Below are 23,928 nucleotides of genomic sequence, written 5' to 3'. Positions count from 1 at the left end.
AAAGAAAGAAAAGAAGAAAGAAGAAGAAGAAAGAATAAAAAGGAAAGAAGAAAGAAAGAAGAAAAGAAGAAAGAAGAAAAGAACGAATAAGACAGAAAAGAAGAAAGAAAGAAAAAGAAGAGAAAAGAAAAGAAGAAGAAAAGAAGAAGAAAGAAAAGAGAAGAAGAAGAGAAAGAAAGAAAGAAAGAAGAAAGAAAGAAAGAAAGAAAGAAAGAAAGAAAGAAAGAAAGAAAGAAAGAAAGAAAGAAAGAAAGAAAGAAAGAAAGAAAGAAAGAAAGAAAAGTCGTGGGCTTGCGGTTAAGGAACTGGCACTGTGACCAGAAGGTTGCCGGTTCGATCCCCAGTGCCAACAGTCCATGACTGAGGTGTCCTTGAGCAAGACCTAACCCCCGATTGCTCCCCAGGTGCTGTGCCCATGGCTCTGGGCAAGTGTGCTCACTGCCCCCTACTGTGTGTATTCACTAGTGTGTATGTGGTGTTTCACTTCACAGATGGGTTAAATGTGGAGGTGGAATTTCCCTGTTTGTGGGATTAAAAAAGTATCACTTAACTCCTTATAACTTCAGTGTTACTGCTGTAGGCTGAATAGGTGAATATGTTAACCCACAGACATCACAAAAATAATGCGCTCAAAATGGGCTGTTCTGCAGTTTAGTTTCCATGTATAGCCCATTTAGAAAGGGGAGTGAAAGCTCTTAATATTTTCCATAACATGACCCCTCAAATACCCACCCATTGAAAGATTTGTTTGGGTGCCAGAAGTTTCTTTTCTATTGCATTGCACCAAAGAACCCTTCTTATTACCTTTATTTTTAAGAGCATAAGTAACCCTTTTCCATCTGGCGTATTCATAATTTCATACCTGATTTTGTCCACTCTCAGTTCCAAAGGGGCCAGGAGCAAGAGAGGCCTGAGGAAATAGAAAATCACCACTGGAGGAGCCTGGACATGCTTCAGCCCCAGAGAGGCCCACATGACCTTTGGTCAATGTATTAAGAACTAATGCAATGACAACATGCCATTTCATCAATATTTAAAGAGTTCTGGAAAGGGATGCGCATAATAAACTGTGAGTTAAGATTTCAAACAGTGTACATCATTAATGGTCATCTGGAAATGACAGATTTAATTGTATGAATGAGGATTCATAGTCTGTAAATCCACACAGGCCTTAAGACTTGGTGCTTTTAAAAATGCGAATATAAACATGAGAGCTGTAGTTACTGTCCTGTTTAATCTGACTGATGTATCAAGATAGCCTTAACAGTCAAGAGCCAATTTAATCAATCAATCAACCTTTATTTTGACTCAGAAGTACATTGAGGGCAACCCTCACTTTCAGTGTAGCCGAGCATTTACAAAAACAGGGATTGACATGACAAAGAAAATAATAACTATATTTAATCATTTTAAATTAAAAGAAAATTTAAAATAACAGTGAACAAAAGATAAAAATAGATAAAGATAAAACTTAAGGTTTAAATGATAAGAGATTAAGATCAAAAGAAGATGAGATTAAAGCAAGAATACAATAACACAAACTAAAAAGTAATGATACAAAACTAGTAAAAACAAAATGAGAGGAAAGAAAGAAAGAACTAAGAGAAGAACTAAAACAAAAAATAAAAAGTTACGAATAAATAAGATGAAGTAAAACAGGTACAGGCTTTCTGAAGGTGGTTAGATATTAAAAGTTTAAAATGACTGAGTGACACCGGTGAGCTGAGTTTTAGCGCTGGTGCTGTAACTAAAAGCAGATTTGCCCAGTCCAGTAAAAAGACTAAGAAATACTAGTTAACCTAGCTAACTGAACGTATGTTGTTATGACCTTATTTATCGTTAGCTACGACATTAAATTCAGTGTTAGCGTTTACAGAAACCTAAACAAAGCTTAGCTTAGCTTAGCGCCAGCAATTCTGTCAGTTAGCTAACAGGTTAACAGTTTTGCCGTTGAGCTGCGAGTTCGGTTAGAGGGACTTGGTCCTCTACACAGTTAGACCGATTAATACACACCTTTTCAGCTTCAGAGGTGAAACAAAAGACTCACCAAATGATCCGGATAACGACTGCCAGGAATTATACGTTTCTTAGTGACATCTTTCCCTAATCTAACTCTTATATACTGTCACGACCCCACAGCAGGTTTTCTTAGGTGTAATTGAAGATGCCGCAGCGACGTCTGTGATTGGCTAAGAGGCATGTCAATCATCCATCTGCAAACGACCAATTGGTTCAGCAACTTCACAATTAGCATATAAACTTTATATTATGGGGCTCTTTCCGAAAGGGAACACAACCTGTAGCCCACAAAGTAGTGTATAGGTGTAATACTATTTCAGTATGATATATAAACCAAATGGAAAGGTTTTGTTTATCATAAATAAGAAATGGGGAAAAGTCCCCTACTACTGGGGCACCTTTGGTGATGTCATACGGTTGCAGAGAGTTTTACAGGTAATGTCTTTTTTTTTTTTTTTACTTTATTTAACAAAGAACATGCATACATACAAAAGGTGCAATTTACATATAAAAAGGTGCAATTTAAAATAGTACTGGAAGTAAAGGAAAAGAAAAAAGATGGGTGCAACCAAAGAAGAAAATAAATAAATAGAATACAGAAGAAAGGAAAAAAAAGAAAAACCTAACAGAGAGCTAGGGTTTAGATTCAAAATCATAATCTTCTGTTGATGGGCAGAGCTGGTGGGCGTACTCATTATGAATCAGTCTAAGCGCTTTGCAATACAAAACACAGTCATTGTGAAGAACGCAGAATTTAGGCTTAACTTTAAAATATTTGGCTTTGTGGATAAAAAAATTCCCTACAGGTAACGTCACACTATCATTAAAGCCTGAGTGGCTAAATAATATATTTGATATGATATGAATCATAATTATAAATTATTAAATCAGATATTTAGTTTGCGGTTCCTCAATGGATCAGAGAGAGAGAGTAACTTTGATGCCTACTAGTAGATAAAAATAGACAAGGATGGTTGTCAAAGTATACAGCTGAGCTGCAAAAGAGCTGCTGGATATCAGTTATTATATTGCTGTCAATTACACTTTAAAGCTCTAGTTAAAGTTGGTAATGGCAATAAGAAAGAAGTACTAACCTGCACTGCAATTGTTTTCAGCATTTCTTTACTGGACTATGATCATTTGTTTACTTATGCCATAAAAGCTATTAACAGTCTCTCCATTTTATTCTCAGTAATCATCATATTCACCATTATTGTGGATTTTGCCAAAAATATTCATAGCAATATGGCTACAGAAGTCCACTATATAATCATCAAAACTGAATCTCTGTGCATAATATGTGTTATTATTAGACCTATTAACAATATTGTTTTTGTGCTTTAATGTTGACGTACAAAGCATACCATTATGATAAGTGTCATTGTAGGATTACTTTGTTTACACAGTTCTACATTTGTAAGGCCACTTGATGTTGGTCAGACACTTATAAGAGCAAATTTGCCTTCTTGCCTTATCCTAAATGTGACTAAGACTGGCACAAAAAAGAATCTATTTGAGTGTTGTAGAGGAACTCAACTGTAATGGAAACTATGTAAACATCCACATTAATAACCACATCCAAAACCCCAGTCCCACACTCTACACCCATAAATCACAAACAAGTTGACAGTGTTCTCTGGGCTTCCCAAGCTTCACAAGCTTATCACATTCTCTGGCTGTCAAGTGTGAGGTGCAAAGTGAGGAAATAGGTGGAGTGAAAACACCCAGAGATACTAAATGACAGCAGGATATTAACATATGCCAAGTACGAAGAAATGCAGTGTCAGCACTTTGATGTTACAGATACACTCTTCAGTTTGTCACCTGAAAAACGACTACACGCTGGTAAAATTACATTCAAGCCCAGCCAGCTTACCATATAACTTTATAGGCTTGTGCCTATTCAGTTTCAATGACTCACTTAAATGACTCAATATGTTTGCCATACAGAAGCAATGAGACTGTGAGAAACCTGCATTTGGCAAAGTCACACAATAGGGGCATTGCAACTGTTGTCTGCTGGTACACGTCATAATCATCTGACCATATGAACACCAACAAAAAAAATACATGACACAACATCTGAACACAGTATAGCTTTTCAGAAAACTTTATTTGGTTTCTGCTGAACAAATAAATGCTTGAGAGCTGAAACACTGACACATGAGACTGCAACTGAAACTCCACTTTAAACAGCAAGGCAGTGTGAAAGCATAAGACAAAGAATAATGAAAGGCAAATAATAACAACAATAATAACTAGATGTCTTATGATACCTCACCCTAATGCTAACCTTAACAGGTCAGCAGGAGCCAAAACCCAAATATTGTTTTATATTTCTCCACATACACAGAAGTCCTTAATATCCAAAACAAAAACAGTGAACAAATTGCAGTAAAAATGCTCCCCTTCCAGGCCAACAGTTTAGTGTTTCTAATGATATTAGAACCATATGGTGTTAAAATTGCAATTATTCAAAAAGAAAAACGGTTTTATGATTAAAAAGGAAAACTGCTTTATAAAAATCAACTAAACATTATGTCCTCTCATCGAACCACTTTCATGCATAAGCAAACCAAAACTAAATTCAGCATGACATTAGAAAGTCAGTAATAGAAAACATTACCACTTCTGTGCAAACCTAGACCTGTGAAGCACATCAACATTCTCTTTTTCATACACTGCGCTTTACTTTTAAAACTGGTTTAAAGCAAATTTACATGTTTTACTTGTGGCTTTGCTCCAAAAAAATACACCATTCATTGCATTGGCTGTTATGCAGTGTGTGAAGCGGTATACAGCAGGAATTCTTGGAAGCCCCTTGCCCCAGATGATCGTTTCATTCGATAACTTGAACAGACCTGAGAGCAGCTGAAGTTACCTCATTCACAAATGACCTCTTATTCATCCCTTGCTGGAAAATAAACAAAAACATCACATTATTACAATTATTTACATGTAGTGGATCACATGTTTAGTGGATTATCTAAGTGAAAATATATGAACACAGCCTCCAGAGACATTGTCCTGCAAATATTAATATATTCTTATATATATATATATATATATATATATATATATATATATATATATATATATATATATATATATATATATATATATATATATAAAATAATAATCTGCACAGGCCACATTTTCTGTTTTATTTTTATCTCTAATATGTTACATTCAACAGATAATCAGCAACTGTGCATTAAAATGTGTTCTCAAGTGTGTTCAAGTGTGTTCTCTGTAGGATGTGTTCACTTATTCTCAAAAGAAATCAACAAAACAGGTTTTGTGACCAGATAAACTTTTGCATGTGACTGTGTTCAGTATATGTAAACTGGAAATACTATGGGTTGTTGTTGGTTTTTTTTTGCACATAATGCATTTTATTATTATTTCATCGTCAGATTCCTTGACCTTCGCTTATTTTCTGTGTGTGTGTGTGTGTGTGTGTGTTCGCGCATGTGAAGCAATAATGCAGTGTGTCCACCAAACCACTGCATGACACTCACAAGAACGCTACACAAGGGTTAATCACTGTCTGAGAAACTGGCCAAACATGGTCAGGTGCAAATACAGCGTAATAAACAAACAAACAAACACAACATGATACCGTGCAATTTTCTGAGTTAAGTTGAATTAAGACTTCAAATGAGCACCTACAGTTGTATGCTAAGATTTAAGCACCTCTTATCAAATGACATGCTTGGTTGATGAGTGAAAATAAGTTAAAACATCGTTTACAGAGAACACATGTCTGAACATTTAATGCACAATTACTGTTTATTTGACAAATCTTATATATATATATATATATATATATATATATATATATATATATATATACACACACACATATATATACTGTCCACTGGACCACTGTCCAGCACAGTTTGGTGATTTACCTGCTCAAGCACACCCAATTAAATTGATCTTTTAATTTGTTTAATGGGTGTGTTGGTGGAGTAGGGAAATTACCAAAGTATGCTGGACACCAGTCCTTCAAGACCACAGTTGCACATCAATGCTGTAGACGACGTGTTATCATACTTTCAGTTAGAAAATCAACAGCACATGTAATTTGACTGGGGGGGGGTACAAACTTGTGCATATTACTGTTCATTAAAATCCAGCTGGGCATGAGTTAACACTGCAGGAGTAACTGAATGCTGAAATTTTGCTCGTTCCTTTCCCAGTCCTCAGATAATACTCCAATGCTGAATATAGAAGCAGTGCAAATGAGGGGAAGCACCCCAGGCAGCAATTATAGAACCAGTTTTATGAATGAACAAGTTTGACAACTTGCTGTCAGTCTCGTCAAGAGTCGTTTAACGTAGAAAGAGAAAATGAAGAGCCGGTAGTTAGTGCTGTGACCCTCCACCTCTGACCGTCCTGAGCTTTAGATAAGACACAAGCTTTTGTCATAGGAGGTAGTGTGGTCAGATTCCACAGCTATTCAATTTCCACTACACACATTCTCACAACAACAGATTTCACTGCTGATTGTACCCAAACACGAGAACACTCTCCAAAACTTGCACACAGCTTCTGCTTAGCCCCTCCTCTTGCTTCATCACAGGCTGGGTGAGGCATCTACACACACCCAGACTGATCCTCCCTTCCACACCCAACCCTGAGAGAACACTCTTTAACACTCCTGCATCTGCCCTCACACAGAAACTCAGCTCTACTATGTCAAGAAAAAAGATTCTGAGATTTGAGAAATGGCTATGTGGTGTGGTGGCTCTCCACTGAACTAATGTTAATTTGATAGTTTGTAGGAAAATTTCTCATGAGCATTTCTTTGGGATATGAGTTTATATAGTCATATGCAATAGTTTGGACACCCCAGTCAAACTACATGATTTGTTCATTTTTGTAAGTAAAAATAAGTTAATGTCCTCTACCAAACTGCCTGCAAATTGTAATGAGCAATTTTTCTATTTATTTCCTAGGCTAAATACATCCAGTGTGTTAACCACAGCCTGCTGGAAAAATTTAAGCAAAAATTGCTATTCAATTCACGCAACCATGTAACATTTCAAAACTGTGCTGCAAATAATTCTAAATTGTGCATTAAAACTGGGTCCTAAATTGCATCTACAATAATGAGTTTATCTGCCTACAGAATTACATTTAATTGGGTATAAATACAACACTAAGTGTCAGATATGTATTAAGCCTTACTGATTATTAAGTATTATTCATTTTTGTGTAAAATATATGAAGCAACACCATCTAAAATTTATAACAAAAAAAATTCTACTTTCTCAAAAAAGGGACTAAAATCATACAGTGCTTTCCTGACAGAAATGTAAGAAGATGGAATGTCTAAACTGACTAATTCAGTATTACTTATGCAATTTTGAACCTCCTGGGCAAAATATTAAATATATTAATAACTAAAAAAAACTATTCGGAGCACATTTTTAAAATCTGGCATGAATTTATTTCATGAAGATCAGGTGAATTAAGGCCGTCGGTGAATTAAGCATGGACTAATCTATAAAAGGCCTTAAGGGATTTGTAGTACTTCAGGAACTCACCTTCTTGAGGAAGCTCTGAATGTTCTTCTCTGACCAGAGACTGTGTAGGAGAACTCCAGCTGCCTTACTGGCTTTGGGCAAAGCTCTGTCAAAACATTACATAAAGAGCACATTACAGCACCTGTCTCTCGAACAGAACACTCCATGAACCGTCTCAATCCGTCTCGTCACCTGGAGCACAAATTTGGTTTCGCAATAAGGCACTTACATGTTTTGACTAATGTCATTCAACGAGTTGATCAAGGGGTTACCCAGCAACTGCTTCGACATCTCAGGCTCCACCCTCAGGAGGTTGTTTATAGTGTTGCAGGTGGTTGCTATGGTGCTGTCTGATTCGGGAGAAAGATCATTTATGGCAGCAGGGGTCAGGGTACGGACGAGCTGTGGAAGAGCCTGACGAGCTGCGGCGAAGACACAACACAGCTTAGTCAAAAACAGGGAACATATAATCATCCAGTGCAGCACACCACAACACAACCCCACAACACAATATTTACACTGACACCACACAATACAACCAAAAACTATCAAACTAACAACCAACACAATATAAAGCAAATTAACTCCTTAGACTCACGGTATTTTATTTAGTTAAGACCTTATTATTCAGTTATCCAGTTAGCCACCTTAAGATATATACCACAAATCAGGGCAGAACACAAGTTTGAATCACTGTAATCTTTCCCGAATTCCTGCACTGAAGCACGAGCATATGAGGCGCATGCACTAGATAAAAGACTTCAGGAATTCGACAAAGCTGAAGTTGGCTTCTTATTCAAATTTTACGTTCCACCTTAAATGATGCAGCAGCTACATTCAGGGTCTTGTACAGTTGTAACAGCTGCTCCATTTAAGGTGGTACAGAAAATTCAAACAAAAACCTGCCAATTTCAGCTTTGTTAATGTAAACAAAAACCCTTTAGCAGCGTTTTTGCCAGATCTGCAGGGCTGGTGTTAGAAAGCAATGTTGACACCGGCATATATCTTTACAGTGTTTAGTTTTGTTTTGCACTATAAAACTATTTCAAAAGTGAAGGGACATCACAGAATGTTGCGCCAGTAACCTAAGAAATCTAAGAAAAAGGCTTTTTCACAATTTACAAGTGCAAAACAACTAAGTACCTTAACTTAATTTACACAGAACTTTGTAGAACTATAGTACAAGGGGAAAAAATATGTGGCAGCGAGGGAGTACTAGCATTATCAACCTTATTAATTATCAACCCAACACCAGGAAGTCAGTGCTGCCCTGGTCATAAAGTGACTCATTATGGAGTCTAAAAGCAGTGTGTATGGCATATTTCCATAATGTGATACATAATTAAAGCAAAGATCCACATACACGTCTGAGAGTTTAAGAGGTCAATGTTAAATAAAACATTCCTTTTCCAGCAATGCAATAAAACAAGCAATGCAGCACCGATCCAACATCGCAGAGCACATTTCATGACCAGTAACAACCAGTGAAGAGGGGCTCATTGTGCTTACCCACAATGCTTTGCAGACGAGGGGTTCGGGAGAGGTTGCCCAGCAGTGAAGTGACACTGCCCCTCACATTGGGGTTGGAGGACTGCAGCAGGGGAGAGATGTGCTGGAGACCATTTAGCTTCTGAACGATGGTCTGACTCAACACATCCGACACCTGCAAAACACATCACAATGGTATACTGAGAATGATAGCCCAGTAGATATTCATATATTTAAAGAACTATATTTCATAATCTCATATGATTTCTCACATTTAGTTCTATTAAATCAGCAAACTTTTCAGTTTTTGACATAATTTTTTTTTTAAAACAGGTAAACTTTTCAGTTTTTGACATAATTTGAAAATGCCCATTGTCCTTTAAATTGTGTGTAAAATTCATAAAGAATGGACCAAAATAAACAGCCCAGAATTATTTGGAAAAAAGTCTGGTTCCATTCACTTACATTAAAAGTAAAGTATGTTTTTTCATTCTCCTGTAAAGTTATTATTTTGGAGATACAAAGTTTTCTTCCAATAACATCGATATACTTGTAAAAAAGAATATAATTTACTTATGATTTGAACCTGATACGGAAGGTAAATCAGCGGTCACTAAGTAACTAACTACACACTTAATTATGAAATTACCAGACATGTAGAAATCATGATGCATCAATCTGAAGGTGGCCATTCACTTGCATTGATTTTAAAATATCAGAATTGTTTCTAATTGTTTCTAATTAATTATGTAATTAGTGGAGGTGCTAAAACCAATCATGATCAGTGCATCATGACACAGCAACGTGAAGGTGGCGATTATATTGCATCGATTTTAGATTGTGAAGCGTGTTTTATAATTGATAATATTCAATAAAGTACTTTCAGGCATAAGAACAAAGAAAAGTTTGGTATATTATTTTTATTGGCTGTATATTACTAGTATGTAGTTCCTCAGGTCATACAATTGGGATGTTTTAAAATATTTTTTTCTTTAAATTGTTCCACAAAAAGTGGATGATTTTGTGACGCGTGGAATAGTTTTCTAAAGAATCATAATCAAATTAAATCACTGATTCACACCCCTAGTAATTAGATTTAAATATGCTTTGGCTGATCTCCTTCTCAAAACCCTCAATAAACTGCAGTAGATGGAAAATGCACACTATCCTTTACATATCTCTTCCACACATCTCAGTTCTTTACTAGTTTGACTGGCTTCTCATGACAGCTTTCATTCTATTTAAACCCAGATAAATGACAGATAAAGCACATAATGAACCTTTCTCTTATTACCTTTCTGAACTCCTCCTCCTCTGCTGGCACAGGCCTGCTTTCCACTACTGGTGCTAGAACATTCAGTGCCTACTAGGTGTGCTAGAACGTAATTGCCCCTTAGTTTAGGAACTCCTAGTGACTACTCCTCTGGAACTGCAGCAGAACTGTGCTTTAACTTCCATTGTAAAGACCTTTTTGTTATTTCATGAAATACGTCTTGTATTATTACAGCAATCTTGATAATAATCATTTAAAGGTACAGTAAAACAACATTTACAGATCTAAGTCCTAAAATGTTAATAATTCCTGGAATAAAGCTGAGGTTTTCTGGGTCAAATCGACAGATAACTTTCATCCTATTTTGCATATTCCATTGTAGTAATGCTTTCCAGGCTGAAATCAGGCCGAACATTTGACATATCACATTGAAAGTTAAAGGCTATGGGTGAGGTCTTACAACGCCCTTGTTGGCAGTGAGGTTATGCAGAGCTCCGCAGCACGCCTCCTGAGTGATCTCTCTCTCACTGGAACCCAGCAAAGACAGGTATGACTGTAGGGCTCGCGAGTGGATGAGCCAACTCTGGCCTTTGGGGTTGTTATCCTCCATCACTGGATAGTCAAAGTTCTGCAAAACAGTGAGTATACAGAGAACAAGAGATGCAAGTGAGCACATGCGAAAACAACAGCGTGTAAGAAATACAATATATGCTCACATCTACTTTTCCATTGTTTACTTTTTTGAATGGTATAAGGACTGCACAGTAGAGTAATAAGGCTGAACTATTTAAGGAAAATATGTAACTGATTTTTCAGATTTAAATGATCATTTTCTATAAATTAATGTCCAGGCTGTTGGCCAAGAAGACCAGCACACCCACTTTTTCTGGTTTGAGCGCTGAACACGATTTGCAGAACAGTTACATTTATACACTTCGCTATTTACCATTTAATCATGTTACAGATATCTGTGAACGTAGCGTTAAGAGTCTTGCCCCAAGGACTCTTATTGGTAAAGCCTAGTGTATTTCCCCAGGCAGGGAATCGAATCCCAGCTGCAACATGCAGGGCAGCATTATTACCTTCAACCGAGCTGTGCTTGTCTTGTCACATATGCATTATATGTGTGTATTATTGCTTCTGATTGATCTACATGTCAAAATTCTCCATTTAATCCTTGTAGGCTATAATAAAAATTGCAGTTATTTTGATTTGAAAAATTGCTTTTTCATATTACAATTCTGATATAAAAACTGATTCTTTCAGCCAGTTTGTCATTTATAAAAAGTTATTTTTCTTTACATTTTTCCTTCTTCTATTTAAGTTTATTATTCCAAAATTCAAAGAAAATACTCATAAAAAGGTGAGGTTCATTGATTTAGTCTCCTCCTGGTCTTTTTCCATTCCAAAATGCTTGAACGCTATGATGCGATACATGCGTTGCATGTGTTATTTGGGAGAAAAGACTTATCCTTGTCCAAATGGTTCTTGTATTTGGGCTTTGCTTAAGTTAAACTAACCTCTTGCTGGATCTTGCGGCTCTGGCTGCTGAAGCAGCCTATGGGGCCGGTGTCTGTGGTGTTTGTGCGGCGGTTAGCATATCCTGCCAGGGCGTTCATCTTGCTGAAGACGGCAGGCGCCTCACTCTCCAGCTGGTATGTGAGGTTGTGCAGAATACACACACAGTTCTCCACAGACTGCAGACAAACAGTAAACAGCTGTTAGTCCAGGGGAAAAAGCACATACATGTCACTGATAGAACCTCAGGACATGTATATTATACTGCACATTTATATCCCAACAAGAACATGTGCAGTGGAGAACTGTTGATATAAAACTGGAAACAATACCAGAAAAACATCCTCATTAGTGTTATGTAAAATGAGTGATATAACACAGGGGTAAACAAGATGAAGTGGGTGAGGCCTCTGGCTTCTGCCAAGGTTTTCCACACAAGTCTAGTCAATACACATCACAGAAATGAAAAGGGCACACATTACTCGAAGGTGTGCTTTTAAATAGGCGACAATGGCATGATAATCTGTGTGTGAGCTAACCATCTGAAACATACCCTGGCATGTGCTGAAGGACCTCTATATGAAATGTAACAGCAATGATTAATTAACTCAGCTTGCCCTACCCCCAACACTAATTAGCCATCATAGAGGTAAAATGCAAACAGGCTACAGAGCAAGCAAAAGAAGGTACCTTATCATTGTGGTTGCATGAGTCCGCACAGTTCTGTACGTAGCTGACCAGTGAGTCCACCAGGCCCTTACAGTTGCGCATGGCTTGCCTGCTTGCTGGTTTACCTGAGCTCAGATTTCTGTGGGCAAATAAACAGAATAAGGCCCATTGCATAACACTGGGACATTCCCTTCTCTTGACATCTGCATAATCCCTGGGCTTGATCTAGGCAAACATGTGCACACAGCACGTTCTTACGTTCATATCTAAGAGCACTCTTAATCAAGAGCAATTCAAATACACATTTGGTCAATATTAGATTTAGATTTGTTTTCTATGCCAAGAGTGAGCTGGAGAACAAAGCCATAGTGTCAGATGTATAATAAGGTGATTGTTCTTGCTTAAGCAGAAACTTGCACTGGTCAATAAAATAAACACATTAACCTGAAGTAACCTTAAGACTTCATGGAACTCTTAACTGGGTGACCAGCATTGTTCACAGTGCTACGCTTTTCTTATGTGGTAGTTTTACAGTCTAACCACAAATATGGACTTGACCATTCAAGTATATCCAGTCACATGTACGTTTCAAAACCTGTGGCCAAATTACGCTTTTTTGTTGATTTAGTAAGTGACAATAACCTTTACAAGAAATAAAATGGCATTTTTCCTGCACATTTTAGTGGACAACTGTTGATCTGCTGAGGTTAACACATTGAAAAAAAGCATATCTTATATTTAACACACAAAATGTACCATAACTTGTTTTTACAGGCCACATTTTTTGTCTAACATAGTTTTGTCTGACCTGCTCTGCAGATAACACACTTAAATTTATAAACAAGTTCTCTGCAGAGCAGGGGTGCACAACTCTGGGCCTGGACATTTTAATGCACAATTAGTTTATCTGTAGAATTTATCATGTTTTACACACACACACACACACACACACACACACACACACACACACACACACACACACACACACACACACACACTTTACCAAAAAAAAATTCAGTCATGTTGTTTTATCTCTTAAACTGTAAAAAAAATCCTATAATAAAAATCTAATAATTAAATAAGTAACTTAACTATTAATAATAATAATAATAATAATAATTCATAGTATTTACTGAGTGATAAGTCTTAAGATTAATAACTGTATTGTAAGTAGGGATGTTGTGATATCGTTTTCATGAATATACCTGCCAATGCCAATATGTAAACCTTTGTACAAACTAGGACTAAATTCAGCTGGATTAGCAATACAGAGAAAATGAATTAAAAATGGACAGTTTTGCCCAGAAACCCAGCTCTGCGGACACGCTTTGCTCTTCTGTAATACATTAAATACGCCATCAAATCTAGCTTTTGAAATATTGATCAAATCTAAACATCTCTTCAATGCCAATCATTTTCATGCAAATAATCAGCAAAAAACTGCAATTTAAGGGATTAAAAAGACCTAAAATCAACATAAATACAAAACAACAGTGCATCTCATTTATCAAATTTTGCTAGTCATCTGTCATCTGCCCAAGAGCAACAAACTCTGCTTACCGCAGACACCCTGTGGCATTATAGAAGCTCTCAGGGTCCAGATCAGGGTTGGCAGTGTGGTCTGCGGAGGCTGCAAACGGCTCCAGGATGGTTTCTGTGAGAACGGGCAGAGCACTGCGGAGAAGCTCAGGCTTCAGACTATCCACTGAGGAAAGGTTCCACAGGAGACCTGAAGTTGAAACAGGGACACAGCAAGGTCAACCTCCCTAAATAATGAGTGGTCTCATATTACGAAGAGTTAGTCATCTTTACGGAATGTTTAAGATGAAGCGAGTTTGACTTGGATAAGACAAGGTGGACCTGATCGGTGAACGGAAGACACGAATCATGCACTAGCACAGACTTGTAGCCGAGTCGCTTCACAAAGAAGGGAATATATATCATTTTCATCTATCTGCCAATCTTTCAGTGATATAGCTAAGGGAATTAATGTAACTTTAAACAGGGAAGCAGGATGAAATCAGATTTCCTTTTTTGATGTTCTGCTCTTTAAAAAAAGGTCAGAACAACGGAAAGCCAGCTTTGATTACTTAATATGGCAAAGGTAATCAGCAAAAAAGTCTAAAGGTCATGAGTCTGTACTCTTCATGGTCCCGACACTGGTCATCATTTTGAGCTTGTTCCTTATTGCTAGTGTAAATAACCACTGTATGTGAGAAAACCGTTGCTTTTTTTCATTACAGTGGATGGAAAGGATTCTGGTTAAGCTAGCAGATGTCTATCTTGGGTTCTACTCTTTGTTTTTTCTAAGTCAGTTACCCTGCCCTGGATCAAATCCTCCTCAGATCCTATTCTTTCAAAGTCTACAGATTCTGCAGACGCTTACCAGCCACATGTTTTTGTGTCTCGGCTGAGTCTGTGTGTTTAAGCAGTTGCACGGCCTGTGTGATTCCTCCACAGCGCTGAACTTCCTCCTTGTTGGCCTGGTTTTTAAAGACCAGGTTTCGTAAGGCAGATGCCGCTGTCTGCTGGATCCGAGGGTTGGGGCTGCTCATCAGGGACACCAAAGGAGCGATGCCCTTCATCTTTAGCACCTTTTGAGAGAGACAGTACAAAATGGTGCTCAGACATGGGTGGATGTAAATAGATAAAACACAGGGTGAAGCAAGATTTGGAAGATAATTCATTCCACTGCTGAGAAACAAGACTGATGTTGAAAGTCAAGCATTAGGAAGGCTGACATCATTTCAGTTTATAGAGGGCAGGAAAAACATCAGAGTGTTATAAATTAAGAACCCTCATGAGACTAATTCTCTCAACATCGCACCAATTAATAAACTAACATCAGTGCCGACCAAGCTGAATTTTGCCCACCTCCTGCTTGGCTTTGTCATCTGTGAAGGTGCTGTGCTGAATGAAAGAAGCGCCAAATAGCTGATAATTCTCATCTTGGCTGAAGAGACAGTCCATCGCCTCTGGTAATGTGAGTTCAGTTGAGCGCGCCTCTGCATTCACCCTGTTAACAAATCCAAAAAAACATTAGCAAAGGCAGAATGCTGATTCATGACTAGACTGACCGTTTGGTGACCAGACTGATCTTGTAACACAATAAGGCAGAGATCACCAAAAATCAAAACCTTTTATCATTGGGTTCTAGTCAGACTTCTTTTAACTTTGTTCAGTTATCTTACAGAAAGAACCCAGTATGCAGCAGTTCACAGTAAACAGTCAGTATGTAGCTGTACACAGTAACTAGTATTCCACAAGGGTCTATATTGGGTCCCACTCTATTTCCTATGCTCAATATGGTATTGCACACAGGATTATGAACCTCAAGTTGTATGGTGATAATTGGTACATGGGCTACTATTCAACATTTTCAGTCTCTCGTTTTGGCTTTAAAAGACTTGTTTTCTATTTATTTGTAGGTGTTGTATTTTTTAAACCAAATATCTTTGATAATGTATACTTTTTAATATTGTCTGTACTGGAATAAATTTTGCATTATTTCCTTGTTAAAATGTTTATTTGTTGCTTTGCATTCCTCTCTAAAAAGAAGGCTTCCCTGCTTAATAAATGGAAATTACATGAAAACTGAGCATCATCAAATCTTCAGACTCACCCATTACTCTCACTCTTGCTCCTAGCAGTTACTGACGCCTTAACTTCTGGGTTAGAGTGGCTGGAAGGTGGCCGCCTGTTGACAGTCTGACTGCCAGAGACCAAATTAATAGTATTAATAGTACTGTTTCTATTAACTGTATTATTTCCTATGATTTGAGTGCCGTTGAGGAGAGGGTGGCTTGGCTTTCTTTCCACTTTGCTTGTGTGTTTGTTGGTTTGGCTCCAGCGGGCACTGGCAGTGTTGCCAGAAGGGACCATTTCCAGGCTGCGGCTGGCTGTATAGCCGTCCGGAACGACTCGGGGCTGGCTTGCGGCAGGGGGGCTGCAGGGGAACATGGAGCTGCTTAAGTTCCTCTGAGAATTTGAGGTCCTGGTGCTGATGGTCCTGTGGATGACATTTTGACTCTGCTTCCCCTGAAGAATAACAAGGAAGACAGTATAGGTGAATCTTTGTGCTTGTGCTTGTTGGACCATTTCTTTTGGATCCTTCATTATAAGATGTTCACACCATATTATCTTACGTAATATAAAGTTTTAATGGGACGCCAATCATGCTGTTACGATGCTAACATATCAAAATATCAATGTGATAAAATATCAAATGACAGTTGACTGAAACCAATCAGAACATGGACCAGTAAACGGTGAGTACATTAATGCGTGACTCATGTGAGGTGTGTCAGAGAATGGGTCTCATGCCACATCATGCAACAATGGCAGAATAATATTAATAATTACATTTTCAATGCATTCATGGTTTGCGAATATGCAGTTCACAGAACGTTCCCTTTGATATATCACTTCCCTGAGTACATCGTGACTCCTAAACACTTAACACCCAATTTTCAAAAGTTAGAACGTAGGGCTTTGTAAATACCTGACGTTCATCATGACAAAGTATGTCACAATGCACTCTCAGAAATAAAGGTACAAAACTGTCAGTGGGGCGGTGCCCCTCTTGTCACTTGGGTGGTGCCCTCAAGAGGACATCTCAGAACCTTTAGTCAGAGAGCATAACTGAACCATAATCCACTGAAATTATATTTCCTAATTTGTATCGACTCTATACTCCCCGTTTTGCCTCCAGCCTTTTTATTTTATTGTTCCGTTTTAAAACATTGGTTTAGGAAAAGGTTCAATTACATACTTTTCACCTGAAAAAAAAAAACATATTTAAAGTGCACAACTGGACCTTAAAACCACTGTTGTACCTTCAGTGGAAAATTTACATTGTTTGTACCTTGTTGAATGAAATATGTATCTGCACAGCACCTTTATTTCTAACAGTGTAAGTTAAAATAAGATTTTCTGAGCAAATCCTTTCGGAAGATGTCATCAGTACTTGTAGAACACTGCCCAACTGCATGTTTCAATACAAAGAGAGCATAATTATTCCTGAATGTAGTGTAGCACAGTATGTAAAACATTGAATAACAGTTATTGGTAAAAGGTTTCGCAAAATATTTTTAAAGTGTGGCACTACTGGTTCTATTTGTCCATTCTAAGTTATCAGATGTCTGGAAAAATAAATATCATGATGCATATCGTGTACCATGATATTATATTTTTGCCATTCTGCCCACCTCTATTGGAAAATACTTCAAAATGGTAGCTCTTCAAGAGTTCTTTAGCAAAGAAAATGGTTCTATATAGAGCCATGAACACTCAGAGAACCTTTGCATGATTAAAGGGTTCTTTGTGACATGAAAGAGTTTTTCAGATCGATGGATTGTGCTGTAGGTGGTTATATATAGAGCCTTTTTGAAAAGGGTTCTATATAGCACCAAAAAAGGTCCTTCTTTTGCAACAAGCTTGACATTATAAAATTAGCAGAGCACTTTTGGGTGCTGTATAGAACCCTTTTCAACAAGGTTTTATATAGGACCATCTATACTCTCCAGCAATCTGAAGAACCCTTTCATGATGCAAAGAAAGAACCCTTTAATCATGCAAAGGTTTTTTAAATGTTCATGGCTCTATAAAGAACCATTTTCTTTACTAAAGAACTCTTGAAGAACTATCATTTTTAAGCAAGAGCCCAAAACCGTAATTACAGGTTTGAGAAACATAGGCAAAACAAACTGCACCTTTGTTCTTTTTTAAAACCTGTTTAATTTCTTTTATTAATGACATTTATGTAATCAGGCATGTCACATTACAGGTGAAAAAATCAGACAGAACTCTCCCTCCAGGCTTATGAGTGACGACTGACTTAACCATTCCGATCTGTCGAGACAGTGACTTTCCTCCGCTGACTAACACAATTAGGGTGACACAGACTAAGACCAGCTGGCTTCAACTTTTACTCCCAAAAGACAATGACAGGTACAGCTTATGACTAAGCCTACTGCTTGCAGAGACTCAAGCCTTTTAAAAGAAACATAAGGATGTCCCAAAGTGATCCGAAAGATCGAAACTGGAGCGAATTAGGGAATGTTTTAATGAATTGCTGTTCAAGCCCTGACCTTAAGGCTATTTTACCTCATTGAGCTCTATTTACACCACCACCGTAGAGACGGCATAAACACTCAGTATCCACAACTTGCATCAGTAAGGCGTGTTTTGAGAAGGTAACAAGCAGTTCAGACATCGACAGAGCAGAACTGTCTTAAAGTGGAAAATGTAAACAGCCCAACAGCCTACATGTTATGACTACAGTTACCTGCATTTCATCAAATCAACATTATACTGGCCACAAATAAAATTTTACACACTTGACAGCGATAGTAGCAGTGCAATCTGTTACTATCGTGCAAAGTACCAAGTACTTCACTCTTATCTCATGATTTTGAAACAGCCGGCAATCTGAACCCCATAAATGACATTAAAAAAAAAAAACGTCTTAATTCAGAAGGTGTAACACTGTGGTGTGTAACACACCAAATATGAAATCATTTTACGGCAGCATTTCTGAATAATTGCATTCCTTCTGTCCACTAAAACTGTAATGTGTTTGATAATAGACTGGACATTCAATATTAAACAACTTGGACTGAGGGAATCTAACTGGTAAATCCCGAACATGTACACGTACATGCTGATCTTTCTGTTTATGTCTGAAAAGTACACAAAGACCAGAATCATGGGACGCTAACTGGGAATGCATTAACGTATTCACTCAGTCCTCGCTCCAAATTATCACATGTTGATTGTGTTACATGCAAAAGTGATCAAGCAGAATCAAAATGAGCAAATTTGATCAAAATATCACAACTTAAGATCTAAATGGAGCCCAAATCTCGTAGATAATGTTTCAGCTCTTGGAAAATTTGTAAGCTCTCTGTTTACTGGTTCTGATCTCATGCTCAGCTCAGAGGGTAATTCATCACTGACTCATCCGAAACCACCTAAACGAGGGCACGGTATCATTAAGGGTAGAACTTGCTTTTCTTTCTATTGTCAAAAAGTCATAATGATTAACTGCGCGTTTTGTTCGGTTGGTGTTTGGAATGAAACAGGGAATTTAGGATGGCTTAGTTTAAAGATTATTTTACAGCTCACTATTACGTTTGACTACACATGTATTTCTATCTATGCGTGTGTCCATATTAATGACACCCCAGGAAATGAAATGCAGGGGTTTTCCATTAAAATTCTTAAATTAATGCGTGTTCAGGAAATCGGGTGTACGTACGAAGACTGTACTTGTTCAGACTTGCACAATGAAATCGTAGCTGCTCTCCTTTACACAGAAATCAAGTACCTTGATGACAAGCTATTATTACTCATTAAAGAATGTGAAAGTTTATTCCTGTTCTTTAGAAAGAAAATCATAAGTATAGTAAACTGGTTATGTATATACACGAAGCTTACCACTTTAGCATGTCCATTAGCCATGGAGTTTTCATTAATAATAGCTGATCCATTTAGTGTCCCAGGGAAGAACTTGTACTCGTAAAACACACTGTCACTCTGGGGACCTAATTATGGAAGAAGACCACAGACATTTTATTAGTTAGAGGTATTTGTATTGTATTTTGATTGCTTTGACTAACATTAATGTACTTGAAGTGTTCACTGTGCTGTATTATTGACAAAAAACACATCTCTCATTGAACTCTGTATCAGCAGGTACTCATAGAATCAGTCTAATTAGGAACACATCAACATATTCGCTCAGTCCTTTCAGCAATTTATCACACGCTGATCGTGTCTCGCACGCAAATCTGATCAAGAAAAGTTACAATAAGCTAATTTGACTCAAGCTTTATAGCTCCAGGTCTAAATAAAGCCCAAATCTCTTTTTGCGATTCGTAGAAGATACAAATTCTCAGCTCATAAACGCAGACAAACGGAACACATACATGCGTTTTAACGCAGGATGGGAGAGTGTTTCAAAACGACGCAGAAGAAAATTTCTAATATATTACAAACCTTTCCCAATTCCCATGCTGTGTAAGCACTCAGCTTCTGAAGGTGTAGGAAGTAAAACATCTAATAAATTCCCAAACTTAAAGTAAACTCATCCACACACTCAAAACCCCAGTCGGTTTGGAAAATTCCAGATTCACCTGCTATAACTTCTCAAACTTCGCCGTCCAGCTAACAGCTGACAGACTAACATCAGAAACGTCCAGCCTTTCAAGACACTCAGTATTAAACTAGAATATTTACTATATATTTTTACCACCCTCTAAATCAATAGCATGTAAGCTTGAAACCTTAAACCTAAGCTTAAAAAATCCAATGTGAAGATATTCATGCACGGCCTTCCGTCATACTGAGCAGACCAAACACAGGGCTCTGTCTATTCTGCTTAAAAGTTATAGCTTAAGTTACAGTGACCTTTGGCTTATCACTTAACTTTCACTAGGGGTGAGCGATACGACAATTATTTTATCGTTACCGTGACAAATTATGTCACAATATGCTTTTCGGAGCATATCGTCGATATTGTCAGTGCTTAAAAACATTAACTACCGTTTAATTACAAAACGCATAACTGGATTTAGTGCCATGCAGATTGAAAAACACTGAATACAAAATATTTGTTGTAGATTTGAATATTATTATTTCAGGATTTTTATTTGTGGCACTACTATTTTGTCACAGAAAAAAAAATATTCTGAAGCATATCATGTATGATAAAAAAATAAATCAATAATAATAATAATAAAAATAATAATAATACACACTACCACTAATACTAATAACACCTTCATTGGTTACACAGCACTCTTCATATCCGTGGCAGCTCAGCGTTCTTTACAGACTTAAAGCTTCACAGTAGAAGAAGAAACTATGAAGACCTAGAAAACTGAATTGTCGTTATATAATATTTTTGTCCTATTGCTCACCCAAAAACAAACCAATAAACTAGTTCCAGAAGGAAAAGAGGTCTGAGGTGAAAAATGCAGAGAACAGCCAACAGCACAAACATAAAACACATCCGAGCCAACAGCTCATGGAAACATAACTGGGCCTATTTTAGTTTACGAAGCGGAGAAGTCTATAAAAAGTCCGTAATCGTGAGGGGGCTCACTGCTTGGGGAAAGTGTTCCGGTTCCTCCTTTGCTGCTGCTGCTGCTGTATTTGCTCTTGGTCCTCTTCATTGTGGAAACCTGCTCCAGCACTCTCTGCTGAGCGGAGCGGACAGTGCGGTCCGAGGGCAGAGCCAGCGACGTCTCCCCGACCTCCCCGAGCGACAGAGCTGACCTTAGCGGTTCCAGGGCCATTTTGGAGTAGACGGAGTCGCTTCTCATGTACAGGCTGTCGAGTCTTGTGGCGCTTGTGTGAAGCAGCGCTGCGCTAATCCTGCTGTACTGAGGTAAACCTGACTAACCTGCCAACTCCCAGACACGGGCACGCCCACGCGACGTCCCACACCCTGCCTTCAAAACCCCACCTGTGTTCCGGAAAAACCCCCGGCCTGCAGACACGCACTGAGAGGAAAGAGTGAAAAGCTTTCTCCCACAATAGAGGAGTGTTATTAAGCTGTTATAATAGCTGCAAATATCATTCATATGATCTGTTCATATGTTTAAATAAAATGTCAACTTAGTTTACCAAGAGTTTATAGCATGGAAAGAAAAGTTAAGTGATACTTTTTTGATGCCACAAACGGGGAAATTCCACCTCCGCATTTAACCCATCCGTGAAGCGAAACACCACATACACACTAGTGAATACACACACGCGCGCGCACACACACACACACACACACACACAAAAGATGAGTCATGACGATTATAAGTACTATTATGATTATTGTTGCTGTTACTATCGATATTGTTATGATGATGATGATTATTATTACTATTATTACTACTCCATTTCCCAAAAAGTTGGGACGCTGTCCAAAATGTAAAATGAGCAAAGGACATAATATAATTAAAAGATTCCGGATAAATCTCTGTATGCAAGGGACATGGCCGAGAACCAATGGGCTGGCCGTGATCTTCGGGCCTGCAGGACATGGAAAGACATGGTTCTATAGTGGAAATCACTGCATGGGCTCAGAAACACTTCTAATCACTGTCTGTGAACACAGTTTGTTGCTGCATCCACGAATGCTAATTAAAACTCTTAAAACTATGCAAAGAAGAAACCAAATATAAACAGGATCCAGAAACACTGCCACCTTCTCTGGTGCCAAACTCATTTAAGATGGAGTGGGGTGAAATTGAAATGTATTGAAGGAAGTGATTGACAACATGAATATGATTAATAAATATGATTGTTGCTGTTATTATTTTGTTGTTGTTGTGGCTGTTCAGCTTACTTGTATTAGAGAATTGTATTCCTTGTAGTGATGGGGCAGTCATGGGCTGGAGGTTAGGAAACTGGCCCTGTGACCAGAAGGTTACCGGTTCGATCCCCAGCACCGACAGTCCATGACTGAGGTATCCTTGAGCAAGACACCTAACCCCCAATTGCTCCCCGGGCGCTGTGGATAGGGCTGCCCACCGCTCCAGGCAAGTGTGCTCACTGCCCCCTAGTGTGTGTGTGTGTGTATTCACTAGTGTGTATGTGGTGTTTCACTTCACAGATGGGTTAAATGCAGAGGTGGAATTTTCCTGTTTGTGGGATTTAAAAAAAAGTATCACTTCACTTATTATTGTTATTTTCATTTTTCCAGTACTAGCATTGAAATCTGGTCACTACAGTCAACTGTAGTGAATGAGAATATAATAACATGATTGTGTTATTGTTGCTGTTGGTCTTCTCCTCCTCTTCCTCCTCCTCCTTCTTTCTGTAACACTAGTGTTGAAGTCGGATCATTAACAGTAAACTATAGCGAAGGGGGCGGGGCTTTCAGGAATACGGGTGGGATTACAAATGATTTAAAACACACCGTTCTTTTTTCCACTGCGCAGCGCTGCGAAAAGTGATTCATTCAATCAAAACGTGATTCATACAGAATCAAAATATGAACTGTAACCGGTTTAATCAACGTGTTGCAGTAAAATATCTGTCAAAAGCTCTGGCTTTTCAAAAGCCTGTTTTCTGAGGGGAAAGCGGCTTCAAGGGTTTGCCAAAAAAGCTTCAGCCCTCTTTAAAGCTCAGAGATATTAAACTCGTTGAAACGTTAACAGCTTTGCGTCTTCGCCTCGGGCAGCAAAACTATAAAGATCAGCAAATCCCAGACACAAAACAGCTCCTCTGCAACAGAGAGAAGCTCCGCCACACCCATGGGCAAGACAGCACTCCAGCAATGTGCATGGGCAGGTCTCTCCCAGCTAATGATGCATCGAGACCGAGTCGGTGTTTGGACATGTTAATGACACTGAGGAGCCCTTCAGTCAGCCGAGCCTGACATCCAGTCCGGAGCAACAGAGGTGTGTGGGAGTGAAGAGGTTACTC

General features: G+C 38.2%; 2 protein-coding genes across 4 annotated transcripts in view; one reads left to right on the top strand and one right to left on the bottom strand.

The window, feature by feature from the left end:
• tnnt2b (troponin T type 2b (cardiac)) overlaps window positions 1–1,087 on the top strand; it is a 25,434-nt gene extending 24,347 nt beyond the window's left edge. For both annotated transcript variants that reach the window (XM_037534773.1, XM_037534774.1), the window contains one exon: window positions 883–1,087. In XM_037534773.1, the coding sequence (XP_037390670.1) occupies window positions 883–922 (40 nt within the window). In that variant the 3' untranslated portion in view covers window positions 923–1,087. The remainder of the gene's footprint in view (window positions 1–882) is intronic.
• A 3,026-nt stretch (window positions 1,088–4,113) lies between these two features.
• Window positions 4,114–21,891, bottom strand: pkp1b (plakophilin 1b). 2 transcript variants are annotated; one of them, XM_017721195.2, is made up of 13 exons: window positions 21,608–21,891; window positions 19,939–20,045; window positions 16,124–16,539; window positions 15,376–15,517; window positions 14,888–15,095; window positions 14,062–14,230; window positions 12,523–12,640; window positions 11,835–12,011; window positions 10,775–10,942; window positions 9,063–9,216; window positions 7,783–7,975; window positions 7,575–7,659; window positions 4,114–4,933 (listed from the first exon to the last, which is right to left on the bottom strand). In XM_017721195.2, exons 1-13 carry the CDS (start codon window positions 21,825–21,827, stop codon window positions 4,859–4,861), a joined length of 2,232 nt encoding a protein of 743 aa, XP_017576684.1. In that variant the 5' UTR covers window positions 21,828–21,891; the 3' UTR covers window positions 4,114–4,858. The 2 variants fall into 2 exon arrangements, with proteins under 2 accessions (XP_017576684.1, XP_037391062.1); XM_037535165.1 differs by lacking the exon at window positions 21,608–21,891 and adding an exon at window positions 20,637–20,965.
• Between the last annotated feature and the right edge of the window lie 2,037 nt (window positions 21,892–23,928).

The sequence above is a fragment of the Pygocentrus nattereri genome, chromosome 26 (assembly GCF_015220715.1).
Source record: "Pygocentrus nattereri isolate fPygNat1 chromosome 26, fPygNat1.pri, whole genome shotgun sequence".
In the NCBI taxonomy this organism is placed as follows: Eukaryota; Metazoa; Chordata; class Actinopteri; order Characiformes; family Serrasalmidae; genus Pygocentrus; species Pygocentrus nattereri.
This window is presented reverse-complemented; position numbering and strand designations above follow the sequence as displayed.

What these genes read in the sequence shown, in the direction of transcription:
- pkp1b (XM_017721195.2), bottom strand. Translation starts at nt 21,827, where the DNA reads ATGAGAAGCGACTCCGTCTACTCCAAAATGGCCCTGGAACCGCTAAGG. An exon ending in CTAATGGACATGCTAAAGTG is followed by an intron (nt 16,540 to 19,938) that starts GTAAGCTTCGTG and finishes GTTATTCTTCAG; the next exon opens with GGGAAGCAGAGTCAAAATGT. An exon ending in AATGCCACAGGGTGTCTGCG is followed by an intron (nt 12,641 to 14,061) that starts GTAAGCAGAGTT and finishes ATTTGCCCACAG; the next exon opens with AAATCTGAGCTCAGGTAAAC.